The following is a 13,285-nucleotide window of genomic DNA, read 5'->3' as shown; positions in this document are numbered from 1 at the left end:
AATACAACAGATATAGTAAGCTGAAAAAGGAAGTGAAAATAAAAATTAAGGTAAATCATTTCTTTTTGTTTATCTTATTTCTTCTTTTACTATCAAAATAATCATTAAATGGAAAAAGCTCGGAATAGGTAAAATGTTAACTTTTTAAGGAAGTTAACTTATAACATTAAAACTACACATATTTCTCAGCTATGGACAGGTGAATTTTTGTTGGTGATAAGTTGTTGAAAACAAGTAATTTGATGAAGCATTGGTATTCTAATTTATTCTTTTGAACAAAATACGCACAACAACACTACTTTAAAGATACGTGTAAGCAAAATATTTAATAGGTTAAGTTGATATTTGTTGTTCCACAGTATATACCAGCAAAGGAAAAACAAAATTTCATTCATGTCAATGGTGAGAGGGAAGCTGTAAAAAAATAAATGCAAAATACAAACAACTATCAGTGAAGGGTAACAGTTCTGCAAAATACCTTTGAAACTGAGACCAACAGCATGATCTAGCTGCTTGAAATGCCACTCCAACGGCTCTCTTGTAGACATCATAACCTGCTCCAAAGACTGAAACAGATTTTCAAAAAGAAGGTTCAATCCACATGTTTCTTTTATAATGTATTTATTTTTACATTCTATCCTAAACACTGAGGCACCCAAGCCCAATCACATGACTGCTTTTAGAATTTGCCACAAATAAATTAGTTTATTTAAAAAGTCAAACTAAAATACTTTTTTTCAAAGACGGATTAACAATACAGCTAAAGAAGTGGTCAAATTGACCACTCTGAAATTTTGTCTGACTATAACAACATCTTTTTGTAAAGCTTCAGAATTTTGTAACTTTTATTTTTTTTGCAACCAGACTGCACTGCAGACATTACTGACCTGTAACTATTACAATTTACTTTTTTGTGGTGTCATTCTTAATAAAGGCTTCACAGAGTTCTTACCATGTCAGATATGTATAACATACAGTTATGTTTGATGAAATGAAAATATTATCCTATGCATCTACCTACTGGAATTCAGTCATCAAAGGTGTTGAGATTGGAATATGTAGCAGGAACTTTAACTGGGACACCCTTAGTGGAGCAGGGAAATGGGCGCTTCATGGTGAAAGCAAGAGAGAAATCAACAAGCATCCATCATCTAATGAAATCAGCATTGCTACCAATGTTCTTTAGCCACAGACGTCGACATAATATCTGGTAGAAATTCCATGATTTCGAGGTGTCTCCATGACATAATTTGACCAACTAGTAACTGATAGCCTACAGAAATCTTCTGACAATGATGACAGAAGAAGCTGTTGAAAGCTCAAGTCTGAATATAAATCTGTTGTGGCAAGAACTCTGTGAATCATTTGTACAAGACCAGTATCTAGGGACCATAGCAGTAGTAATTTTGACTATTTAATGTTTCTTTATTGGTGCCCGAAGGCACAGCAAGTGCTCAGTTGTAATGCACGACTGTGAGAATGCATGCTAAAGCTTCTTAACTGATTACTGCATCACAGCGATCAGATGTGCAGTCGCCATTGTGCTGAATGCCTCTACATAGAATATTAGAACTAGATCCTACATATAGAAGGAAGACTGACAGTGTACATTTTATTACTGGCAATGTACTATATTTTACTACTTGACAACAGTGATTATGATGATTTTTATGCCAATTGGTGACATAGGTTTTAAATTGCCATCTAAGCTCATTTAAGTGTCTTTTGACACCTGATGATGCGCCGAAGACTGAAACTGGTTAATAAAGAAGTGTTTATTATCAGCTCATCTTGGTGAACTATGACATTTTGTTAAATATTTACGAACTGTTGGGAACCATCTTCACAAAAAAAGAAAAGTAAATTTTCATGTAAGGAAGTAATGGAATACTTAGAAAATCTGCAGTGCATTTCAGAGCAAGAATCGAAAGGAAGTGAAACTGAAACACAAGTAGAAACTAGCAATGATGATTACACTCCAGACTGTGCTGAATCAAAGAAAAGTAGTTGAGATGTATCTCCGCACAGACTACAAGCAAAAGACGAACACTACATGTGAATAGAAACATCGAAATTCACAGTTGTGTTAATTCTTGGTAACTGTTTGTGGGTGACAGGATGGTAAAATACATAAAGCTGTGTACAATAACAAAAGCCCATAAGTAACTTGGAGACAACAGCTGGAGTATTCTCTTTCTGAGCTATGTACATTCAATGCAGTTTGTATGTCCATGAATATGTGTGTGTGTGTGTGTGTGTGTGTGTGTGTGTGTGTGTGTGTGAGCGCGCACAGGTGAACAGAATTTGATAGCTTGTGGACAAAAAGCTGGAAATGACAGTTCTTCTACAATACAGTGTCAAGAAATAGATTTTGAGACAAAGCATAATGAGTCGTGAACAACTCATGGTCACAACGGCCAGTTGCAAATTTACACACTGCACTGTTAGCAAGTCAGATAAATGGGTATCAGTTTTTGTTTAGCTGTGGATGTAGATACCAAATATCTTCTGAACCGATTTCCATACCTGTGAAAGGATGAACACTGACCATTTCATTCCTTAGAAGAGGAAGGAATACAACAAATAACTTTTCCACATGTTTGTATCTGGCTACAAAATTGAAGAGTGAAGATACAAATCCAGTTGGTACAGTGAACCATTTGAGAAGACTGATACAAACACCAGTAAGAATGTTGAAAGCACCATTACATTCAACCACTGTGATGAAGCAGGAAGACACAATCTTGTCCATTCATCAAGGATAGAAAAATGAAAATGTCATTGTTCTCAGTACACTTCATTCAACTGTAGAAGTTGGAAATGATGCAAATTGTTTTCCAGAAACTGTCAAATTTTATTATAAGAAAAATTTTGTATGGATATGCTGGACCAGATGGCAAAAAAGTATTCTGTTTCACTTAAATGGTCAGTACAAGTTTTATACAATATGTCAGACTTCACTGGAATAAATGCATGGATTCTTTACATAGCATTTACAGGGAAAGTTATCAGCTACAAGCAGTTTCTGTAGCATCTCAGAGAAGAACTAAGACATGAATATGTGAAAAGCAGATGCCAAAGAGTATTTCCTGCAATTAGCAGTGGTAAAATAATGAAGACAAACAGGCAAATAATAAATGCAGAAGGCAGTGGAGAATGTCAAAATGCAAGAACAAAGACATCTGTAGAAAACCTGTATGTGGAAAATATGAAAGTACTCTCAAAGTGATGCTGTGTTCAGGACTCATTCTCATGATAAATCACAATTTTACTCTGTATAGCATTCTTCTCCAAAAATGAATCAAGTCACAAATAAAAAGGTTAACTACAACTGAAACTAACTTGTGAGTGCAATTTGATTGTTCTCTTCATTAACAAAGTTTTTTTGCCATGTGGCAATGAACTGAAATAGAAATATTGGTAGCTCTGCCAACGCAGTCAATATGACTGCTGCCAAGGTGTTAGGTATACAAACAATACCATGCTTCTAGTATTAACAAGAAATGAGGATATGGTTTTATTTTTCTTACTTGTTTAGAAAAATCACAAAATAAATGCACAGACACCAGTATCTTGGACTAATTATCGACACGCAAGTTGCCAAAGTGGCGTCAACTCGAAAGACTTGCACCCGGCAAACAATCTACCCAACGGGAGGCCCTAGCCACACGGCATTTCCATTCCATTTCTAATTATTTGGCATGGTAACTGTTCTCTATTTTGTTATATTTATTGATACTGTGAGAAAATAAATGTAATTACAACATAAGAAAACCATTTACAGGGATGAACTTCAGGTACATTGTGTAGTAATTTCGTTACAGGCTAAAACAGTATTACCCCAGATCATGTAATAATAATATGTGATTGGGGTATTATGACCAAATGGCATAAGTACACATATTCTATTAGCTCATTCCTTCACTTGTTGCGTCCCTATAACAAATCAATCTGTTTTCTATTGAGTTTAATGTTATTAGCATGCCAAGCTAACAACAGTTAATTACTGCATGCACACTCATGTTTCACCATGATGATTAATGCCCTGCTGGGATTTTGCACCATAAGTTAACATCATTGACTGAAGGTGTAAAGTAGATGCCCCATCATAAAATCACATCCAAAACAACATCAGAGTATCTCAGAAAAAGTCACTGCATTTGGACACCCATTACAGCCATTAACAGTGTTGAAATTTCATTACTACCAGTACAATAGAATTCTTCAGTATGTTGTGAAAAGAGAGGGAGGGGGAGGGGGGGGGAGGGAGAGAGAGAGAGAGAGAGAGAGAGAGAGAGAGAGAGAGAAGAAGAAGAAGAAGAAGATGAAGGAACATGTGCACAAAAAATGAAACACTCCACCAACAAAGCAAACTAAATTTGGAGAATCTTTAAAGACAAAACAAACAAAAACAGCGAAGTAATTGACATTGATTTACCAGAAAGTAACAATGACAGAAATGATGACACATTGAAAGCATTGGGTACTAAATTGAATGATTAGTGTCAGCCCCCTTAGCTGAGTGGTCGGTGCATCTGAATGCCAGATGGCGTGCCTGGGTTCAATTTCTGGCTGAGTCAGAGATTTTCTCTGCTCAGGGACTGGGTGTTGTATTGTTCTCATCATCATTGACACACAAGTAACCCAATACGGTGTCAAACTGAAAAGACTTGCAACTCGACGGCTGAACGTCCCCATGTGGGCACTCTCAGCCATCAATGCCAAACAATCATTTCTTTTTCAATTAGTTCCTCATAGTGACAGAAAATACTATACTTACTAATACACAACCAATTACACATGCATTTGATTTGTCTCAGCATATTCAGCATGCTCTAACAACAGACATGAGTTTAAAAAAATACAAAACCTAAAGAGTTTACCAGGTCATCAGGTAACTGAGAAATGGTGATATTGCTGGTTATGATTGTGTTTCTAATAGAGTTTAAAGTGTTACACTGACCTGATTGAGCTACTCTTTAGCTATATCCATAATCAGTCAATGGCTAAGCAAATGATGTCTAATTACAGACACATTTCACTCCTTGCATCCTTTTCAGAAGTTGGTTGGTTGGTTGGTTTGGGGAAGGAGACCAGACAGCGTGGTCATCGGTCTCATCGGATAAGGGAAGGATTGGGAAGGAAGTCGGCCGTGCCCTTTCAGAGGAACCATCCCGGCATTTGCCTGGAGTGATTTAGGGAAATCACTTTTCAGAAGTGTTTGAAGGAGTGGCTTATGACGGAAGTTTAACTGAGCATAACTTATGAACTGCCTCTCACTTTCTATACAGGATTCTACCCAGAGGAAGTCATACAAAACATCATAAATGAATTGCTGGCAAAGTTAAGCAAGAAAATTTATTCTGTTGATACATACTGTGTTACTTACAAAAGCCTTTTGTTATGTGGAGCACAAAATTCTACTTCTCAAATTAAAATGTTGTGGCAACAAATCATCCTTTCTGCATTAATGGAATCTCACCTTCAATAAAGAAAGCAGAGGTTCACATTAACAAATTGTCTTACAGAAATATTGGCCCTAGAATAGTAGAAGAGAACACAAGGATCAGAACAGGATCTGACTTTGTTCCTAACTGTGTCAATAACCTATCAATGACTGTACAGGGCAGTTCAAAAACTGTAATGTTTGCTGATAGGTGGACTGGCGTATGACTGGTCCACAGCAAAGCATTTAAGTCTTATCTCACAAAAACTCATTTTAAATAATTAGAAGCACATAAAAATGACCTACTTGTACCATAGACATTACTGGTCACACAATAAATCAAACACTTTGTGTAAAATTCCTTGGGCCCAGCTGGCTAACAATTTAAAAAGGAGTCAACAATAAGATAAATAAATCAAGACGTGCAGGTCAACCCGTTGTGCTCTTACAAATATCTTGTTGTGATGAACTGAATACAAGAGGGTTGGGTTATTTCGAATAATTTCCCTACCTATTGTTTTATGGCATTATTTCTGGGAAAATGCATCTAAAGAAATTAAAGCACAGATGGTGAGTCGCAGATAGGCACAATAAAAAACTGTCACAAATATAGCTTTCGGTTAGTAAGACCTTCATCAAAATTAGACGACAGACAAACACACACAGATACACACTAACACAAATGCAACGCACACATCACTGCAGTCTCAGATAAATGACAGCACAAGTGCATGATGGGCGTAACACGACTGGGTGGGGGTAAGAAGGAGGCTGGGGTGGGGTGGGGGAGGAATAGAAGGGTAGGTGTGACGGACAGTGATGTGCTGTTGGGGAGTGCACAGGGAGAAGGTGGAAGGAGAGCAGGGCAGCTATGTGCAGTCAGGAGGTTAGACGGAGGCAGCAGAGAGGTGGAAAGGGGGGCGATAGCAGAAAAGGAGAGGAATAAAAAGATTGGGTGTGATGGTGGAATGGGAACAGAGAAGGAGCTGGATGGGAAAGGACAATGGCTAAGGGAGTTTTAGGCCAGGAAGGTTGTGGGAATGTAGGATATATTGCAGGCAAAATTGCCACCTGCACAATTCAGAAAAGTTGGTGTTTGTGGGAAGGATCCTTATGGCACAGGCTATGAAGCAGTCACTGAAATGAAGGATGTCATATTTGGCAGCTTGCTCAGCAACAGAGTGGTCCACTTGTTTCTTGGTGGCCATTCATGCAGACAGACAGCTTCTTGGTTGCCATGCTCACATATAATTCAGCACAGTGGTTGCAGCTCAGCATGTAGATCACATGACTGGTTTCACAAGTAGCCCTGCCTTTGATGGGATAGGTGATGTTTGTGACCGGACTGGAGTAGGTGATGGTCAGAGGATATATGGGACAGGTCTAGCATCTAGGCCTATTACAGGGGTATGAACCATGAGGTAAAGGGTTGGGAGCAGGTATTGTGTAGGGATGGACGATTGTATTGTGTAGGTTCAGTGGACAACAGAATACCACTGTGGGAGGACTGTGAAGGATAGTAGCAAGTCATTTCTCGTTTCAGGGCACAATGAGAAGTATCGTATTTACTCGAATCTAAGCCGCACTTTTTTTCCGATTTTTGAAATCCAAAAAACCGCCTGCAGCTTAGAATCGAGTGCAAAGTAAGAGGAAGTTCTGAAAAATGTTGGTAGGTGCCGCCACAACTAACTTCTGCCGTCGAATATATGTGGCAGTACACAGGCATGCTTTGCAGGCAAAAAGATAAATACTGGCGCCAAAGCCTCTGCGCCAGTAAATAAATTTAAAAAAAGGTGGAAAACGAGTTTTTTTTTCTCCACCCCGAGTTTCAACCACTGCATTTTCATACATTATCCAACAAAGTAAATACAAATTCCGTATTGTTCATCTTCGAATGGAGCAGCATTTCAATGTACTACGAAAATCCGACTGGCAAGACTGTTCGGGATGTTTGTCAATATGGCCAACTCTACGTTCTGAATTTTTTCTTACCCCCCCCCCATGAACCATGGACCTTGCCGTTGGTGGGGAGGCTTGCTTGCCTCAGTGATACAGATAGCCGTACCGTAGGTACAACCACAACGGAGGGGTATCTGTTGAGAGGCCAGACAAACGTGTGGTTCCTGAAGAGGGGCAGCAGCCTTTTCAGTAGTTGCAGGGGCAACAGTCTGGATGATTGACTGATCTGGCCTTGTAACAATAACCAAAACGGCCTTGCTGTGCTGGTACTGCGAACGGCTGAAAGCAAGGGGAAACTACGGCCGTAATTTTTCCCGAGGGCATGCAGCTTTACTGTATGATTAAATGATGATGGCGTCTTCTTGGGTAAAATATTCCGGAGGTAAAATAGTCCCCCATTCGGATCTCCGGGCGGGGACTACTCAAGAGGATGTCGTTATCAGGAGAAAGAAAACTGGCGTTCTACGGATCGGAGCGTGGAATGTCAGATCCCTTAATCGGGCAGGTAGGTTAGACAATTTAAAAAGGGAAATGGATAGGTTGAAGTTAGATATAGTGGGAATTAGTGAAGTTCGGTGGCAGGAGGAACAAGACTTCTGGTCAGGTGACTACAGGGTTATAAACACAAAGTCAAATAGGGGTAATGCAGGAGTAGGTTTAATAATGAATAGGAAAATAGGAATGCGGGTAAGCTACTACAAACAGCATAGGGAACGCATTATTGTGGCCAAGATAGATACGAAGCCCACACCTACTACAGTAGTACAAGTTTATATGCCAACTAGCTCTGCAGATGACGAAGAAATTGAAGAAATGTATGATGAAATAAAAGAAATTATTCAGATAGTGAAGGGAGACGAAAATTTAATAGTCATGGGTGACTGGAATTCGAGTGTAGGAAAAGGGAGAGAAGGAAACGTAGAAGGTGAATATGGATTGGGGCTAAGAAATGAAAGAGGAAGCCGCCTGGTAGAATTTTGCACAGAGCACAACTTAATCATAGCTAACACTTGGTTTAAGAATCATGATAGAAGGTTGTATACATGGAAGAACCCTGGAGATACTAAAAGGTATCAGATAGATTATATAATGGTAAGACAGAGATTTAGGAACCAGGTTTTAAATTGTAAGACATTTCCAGGGGCAGATGTGGACTCTGACCACAATCTATTGGTTATGACCTGTAGATTAAAACTGAAGAAACTGCAAAAAGGTGGGAATTTAAGGAGATGGGACCTGGATAAAGTGAAAGAACCAGAGGTTGTACAGAGTTTCAGGGAGAGCATAAGGGAACAATTGACAGGAATGGGGGAAAGAAATACAGTAGAAGAAGAATGGGTAGCTTTGAGGGATGAAGTAGTGAAGGCAGCAGAGGATCAAGTAGGTAAAAAGACGAGGGCTAGTAGAAATCCTTGGGTAACAGAAGAAATATTGAATTTAATTGATGAAAGGAGAAAATATAAAAGTGCAGTAAAAGAAGCAGGCAAAAAGGAATACAAACGTCTCAAAAATGAGATCGACAGGAAGTGCAAAATGGCTAAGCAGGGATGGCTAGAGGACAAATGTAAGGATGTAGAGGCTTATCTCACTAGGGGTAAGATAGATACTGCCTACAGGAAAATTAAAGAGACCTTTGGAGATAAGAGAACCACGTGTATGAACATCAAGAGCTCAGATGGAAACCCAGTGCTAAGCAAAGAAGGGAAAGCAGAAAGGTGGAAGGAGTATATAGAGGGTCTATACAAGGGCGATGTACTTGAGGACAATATTATGGAAATGGAAGAGGATGTAGATGAAGATGAAATGGGAGATACGATACTGCGTGAAGAGTTTGACAGAGCACTGAAAGACCTGAGTCGAAACAAGGCCCCCGGAGTAGACAACATACCAGTAGAACTACTAATGGCCTTGGGAGAGCCAGTCCTGACAAAACTCTACCATCTGGTGAGCAAGATGTATGAAACAGCCGAAATACCCTCAGACTTCAAGAAGAATATAATCATTCCAATCCCAAAGAAAGCAGGTGTTGACAGATGTGAAAATTACCGAACAATCAGTTTAATAAGCCACAGCTGCAAAATACTAACACGAATTCTTTACAGACGAATGGAAAAACTAGTAGAAGCCGACCTCGGGGAAGATCAGTTTGGATTCCGTAGAAATACTGGAACACGTGAGGCAATACTGACCTTACGACTTATCTTAGAAGAAAGATTAAGGAAAGGCAAACCTACGTTTCTAGCATTTGTAGACTTAGAGAAAGCTTTTGACAATGTTGACTGGAATACTCTCTTTCAAATTCTTAAGGTGACAGGGGTAAAATACAGGGAGCGAATGGCTATTTACAATTTGTACAGAAACCAGATGGCAGTTATAAGAGTCGAGGGGCATGAGAGGGAAGCAGTGGTTGGGAAGGGAGTGAGGCAGGGTTGCAGCCTCTCCCCAATGTTATTGAATCTGTATATTGAGCAAGCAGTAAAGGAAACAAAAGAAAAATTTAGAGTAGGTATTAAAATCCATGCAGAAGAAATAAAAACTTTGAGGTTCGCCGATGACATTGTAATTCTGTCAGAGACAGCAAAGGACTTGGAAGAGCAGTTGAACGGAATGGATGGTGTCTTGAAGGGAGGATATAAGATGAACATCAACAAAAGCAAAACGAGGATAATGGAATGTAGTTGAATTAAGTCGGGTGATGTTGAGGGTATTAGATTAGGAAATGAGACACTTAAAGTAGTAAAGGAGTTTTGCTATTTGGGGAGCAAAATAACTGATGATGGTCGAAGTAGAGAGGATATAAAATGTAGACTGGCAATGGCAAGAAAAGCGTTTCTGAAGAAGAGAAATTTGCTAACGTCGAGTATAGATTTAAGTGTCAGGAAGTCATTTCTGAAAGTATTTGTATGGAGTGTAGCCATGTATGGAAGTGAAACATGGACGGTAAATAGTTTGGACAAGAAGAGAATAGAAGCTTTTGAAATGTGGTGCTACAGAAGAATGTTGAAGATTGGATGGGTAGATCACATAACTAATGAGGAAGTATTGAATAGGATTGGGGAGAAGAGAAGTTTGTGGCATAACTTGACCAGAAGAAGGGATCGGTTGGTAGGACATGTTCTGAGGCATCAAGGGATCACCAATTTAGTATTGGAAGGCAGCGTGGAGGGTAAAAAACGTAGGGGGAGACCAAGAAATGAATACACTAAGCAGATTCAGAAGGATGTAGGTTGCAGTAGGTACTGGGAGATGAAGAAGCTTGCACAGGATAGAGTAGCATGGAGAGCTGCATCAAACCAGTCTCAGGACTGAAGACAACAACAACAACAACACGTGAGAAGATATGGTTGCTAATAGTAACTTTTATGAATTGTGAATCACATGCAGTATTCTCTTCACCATAAGAATAATACAAATATAAACATTTTGCCATGTATTGTTTCATTTAAATCCTGTGTGCCTAATAAACTACGAAACTAGATGAGACAACAGCAAACGCGGAAGAATGTACATATCATGTCATGTTCATATTCGTATTATTCTTATGCCTAATAGTGGTACAGTCAGAAATAAAGCACGGCAATTGACTAGATTTTTAAATCTAAGATGACTAATTTCTGTGCAGAATGTTATGTACTAAAGAGGCGTGTGCAAAGATTTTCAAACGGAGAAAAATTTTTGCTGAACTCTCATTCAGAACATCATCTATCATACACAGTCTATTATCTGGTTCTTGTTGATACTCTTCTTTTTTTTTAAAAAAAAAAAAAAAAAAAAAAAAAAAAAAAAAAAAAAGAAAAGAAAAAAAAAAAAAAAAAAAAGAAAGAAAGAAAGAAAGAAAGCAGTTATATAACATCAAAGAAAAATAAGCAATCAATTCAAACCAGATGAATCACGTGAAAAAGGAAGGGTACCGGTACCCGTATAAATATGGACGGAGCGCCTGACGCACAGCAATGGCTACCTGGTAAAGCTTAACTGCTAAACTTACGACTCAAACCACACTACTGTAGCTGTATCGTCATTTGTTCGACCTAAATTGTGTCTCATATTACAATGGACCAATATGTTTCTCTCCTTGAATTTCGAGTCTCAAATTTCAGGTGCGGTTTAGATTCGGGAAAATTTTTTTTCCTTGATTTCGAGTCTCATTTTTCAGGTGCGGCTTAGATTCGAGTAAATACGGTAGTTGAAACCCTGACGGAGAATATAATTCAGATGCTCCAGTCCTGGGTGGTACTGAGTTACAAGGGGAATGCTCCTCTGTGGCCGGACAGTGAGACTTTGTGAGGTGGTGGGAGACTGGAAAGATAAGTCACGGGAGATTTGTTTTTGGACAAGGTCGGGAGGAGTGTGTGTGTGTGTGTGTGTGTGTGTGTGTGTGTGTGTATGTATGTGTGTGTGTTTGTGTGTGTCTGGCGTCTAATTTTGATGAAGGCCTTACTGGCTGAAAGCTATATTTGTGACAGTCCTTTTATTGTGCCCATCTGCTGCGACTCAGCAACTCCGCTACATCTACATCTACATCTACATCCATACTCCGCAAGCCACCTGACGGTGTGTGGCGGAGGGTACCTTCAGTACCTCTATCGGTTCTCCCTTCTATTCCAGTCTCGTATTGTTCGTGGAAAGAAGGATTGTCGGTATGCCTCTGTGTGGGCTCTAATCTCTCTGATTTTATCCTCATGGTCTCTTCGCGAGATATACGTAGGAGGGAGCAATATACTGCTTGACTCTTCGGTGAAGGTATGTTCTCAAAACTTTGACAAAAGCCCGTACCGAGCTACTGATCGTCTCTCCTGCAGAGTCTTCCACTGGAGTTTATCTATCATCTCCGTAACGCTTTCGCGATTACTAAATGATCCTGTAACGAAGCACGCTGCTCTCCGTTGGATCTTCTCTATGTCTTGTATCAACCCTATCTGGTACGGATCCCACACTGCTGAGCAGTATTCAAGCAGTGGGCGAACAAGCGTACTGTAACCTACTTCCTTTGTTTTCGGATTGCATTTCCTTAGGATTCTTCCAATGAATCTCAGTCTGGCATCTGCTTTACCGACAATCAACATTATATGATCATTCCATTTTAAATCACTCCTAATGCGTACTCCCAGATAATTTATGGTATTAACTGCTTCCAGTTGCTGACCTGCTATTTTGTAGCTAAATGATAAAGGATCTATCTTTCTGTGTATTCGCAGCACATTACACTTGTCTACATTGAGATTCAGTTGCCATTCCCTGCACCATGCGTCAATTCGCTGCAGATCCTCCTGCATTTCAGTACAATTTTCCATTGTTACAACCTCTCGATACACCACAGCATCATCTGCAAAAAGCCTCAGTGAACCTCCGATGTCATCCACCAGGTCATTTATGTATATTGCGAACAGCAACGGTCCTATGACACTCCCCTGCGGCACACCTGAAATTACTCTTACTTCGGAAGACTTCTTTCCATTGAGAATAACATGCTGCGTCCTGTTATCTAGGAACTCCTCAATCCAATCACACAATTGGTCTGATAGTCCATATGCTCTTACTTTGTTCAATAAACGACTGTGGGGAACTGTATCGAACGCCTTGCGGAAGTCAAGAAACACGGCATCTACCTGTGAACCCGTGTCTATGGCCCTCTGAGTCTCGTGGACGAATAGCGCGAGCTGGGTTTCACATGACCGTCTTTTTCGAAACCCATGCTGATTCCTACAGAGTAGATTTCTAGTCTCCAGAAAAGTCATTATACTCGAACACAATACGTGTTCCAAAATTCTACAACTGATCGACGTTAGAGATATAGGTCTATAGTTCTGCACATCTGTTCGACGTCCCTTCTTGAAAACGGGGATGACCTGTGCCCTTTTCCAATCCTTTGGAACGCTA

General features: G+C 39.6%; 1 protein-coding gene across 2 annotated transcripts in view; it reads right to left on the bottom strand.

Moving 5' to 3' along the window:
• LOC126178807 (neurofibromin) overlaps positions 1-13,285 on the bottom strand; it is a 474,179-nt gene that overhangs the window by 136,866 nt on the left and 324,028 nt on the right. For both annotated transcript variants that reach the window (XM_049924560.1, XM_049924561.1), the window contains one exon: positions 479-566. In XM_049924560.1, coding sequence (XP_049780517.1) covers positions 479-566 — 88 coding nt within the window. The remainder of the gene's footprint in view (positions 1-478; positions 567-13,285) is intronic.

Source organism: Schistocerca cancellata, chromosome 1, assembly GCF_023864275.1.
Source record: "Schistocerca cancellata isolate TAMUIC-IGC-003103 chromosome 1, iqSchCanc2.1, whole genome shotgun sequence".
Taxonomy (NCBI): domain Eukaryota; kingdom Metazoa; phylum Arthropoda; class Insecta; order Orthoptera; family Acrididae; genus Schistocerca; species Schistocerca cancellata.
Note: the sequence above shows the minus strand (reverse complement) of the source record. Positions and strands in the feature narration are given on the sequence as shown.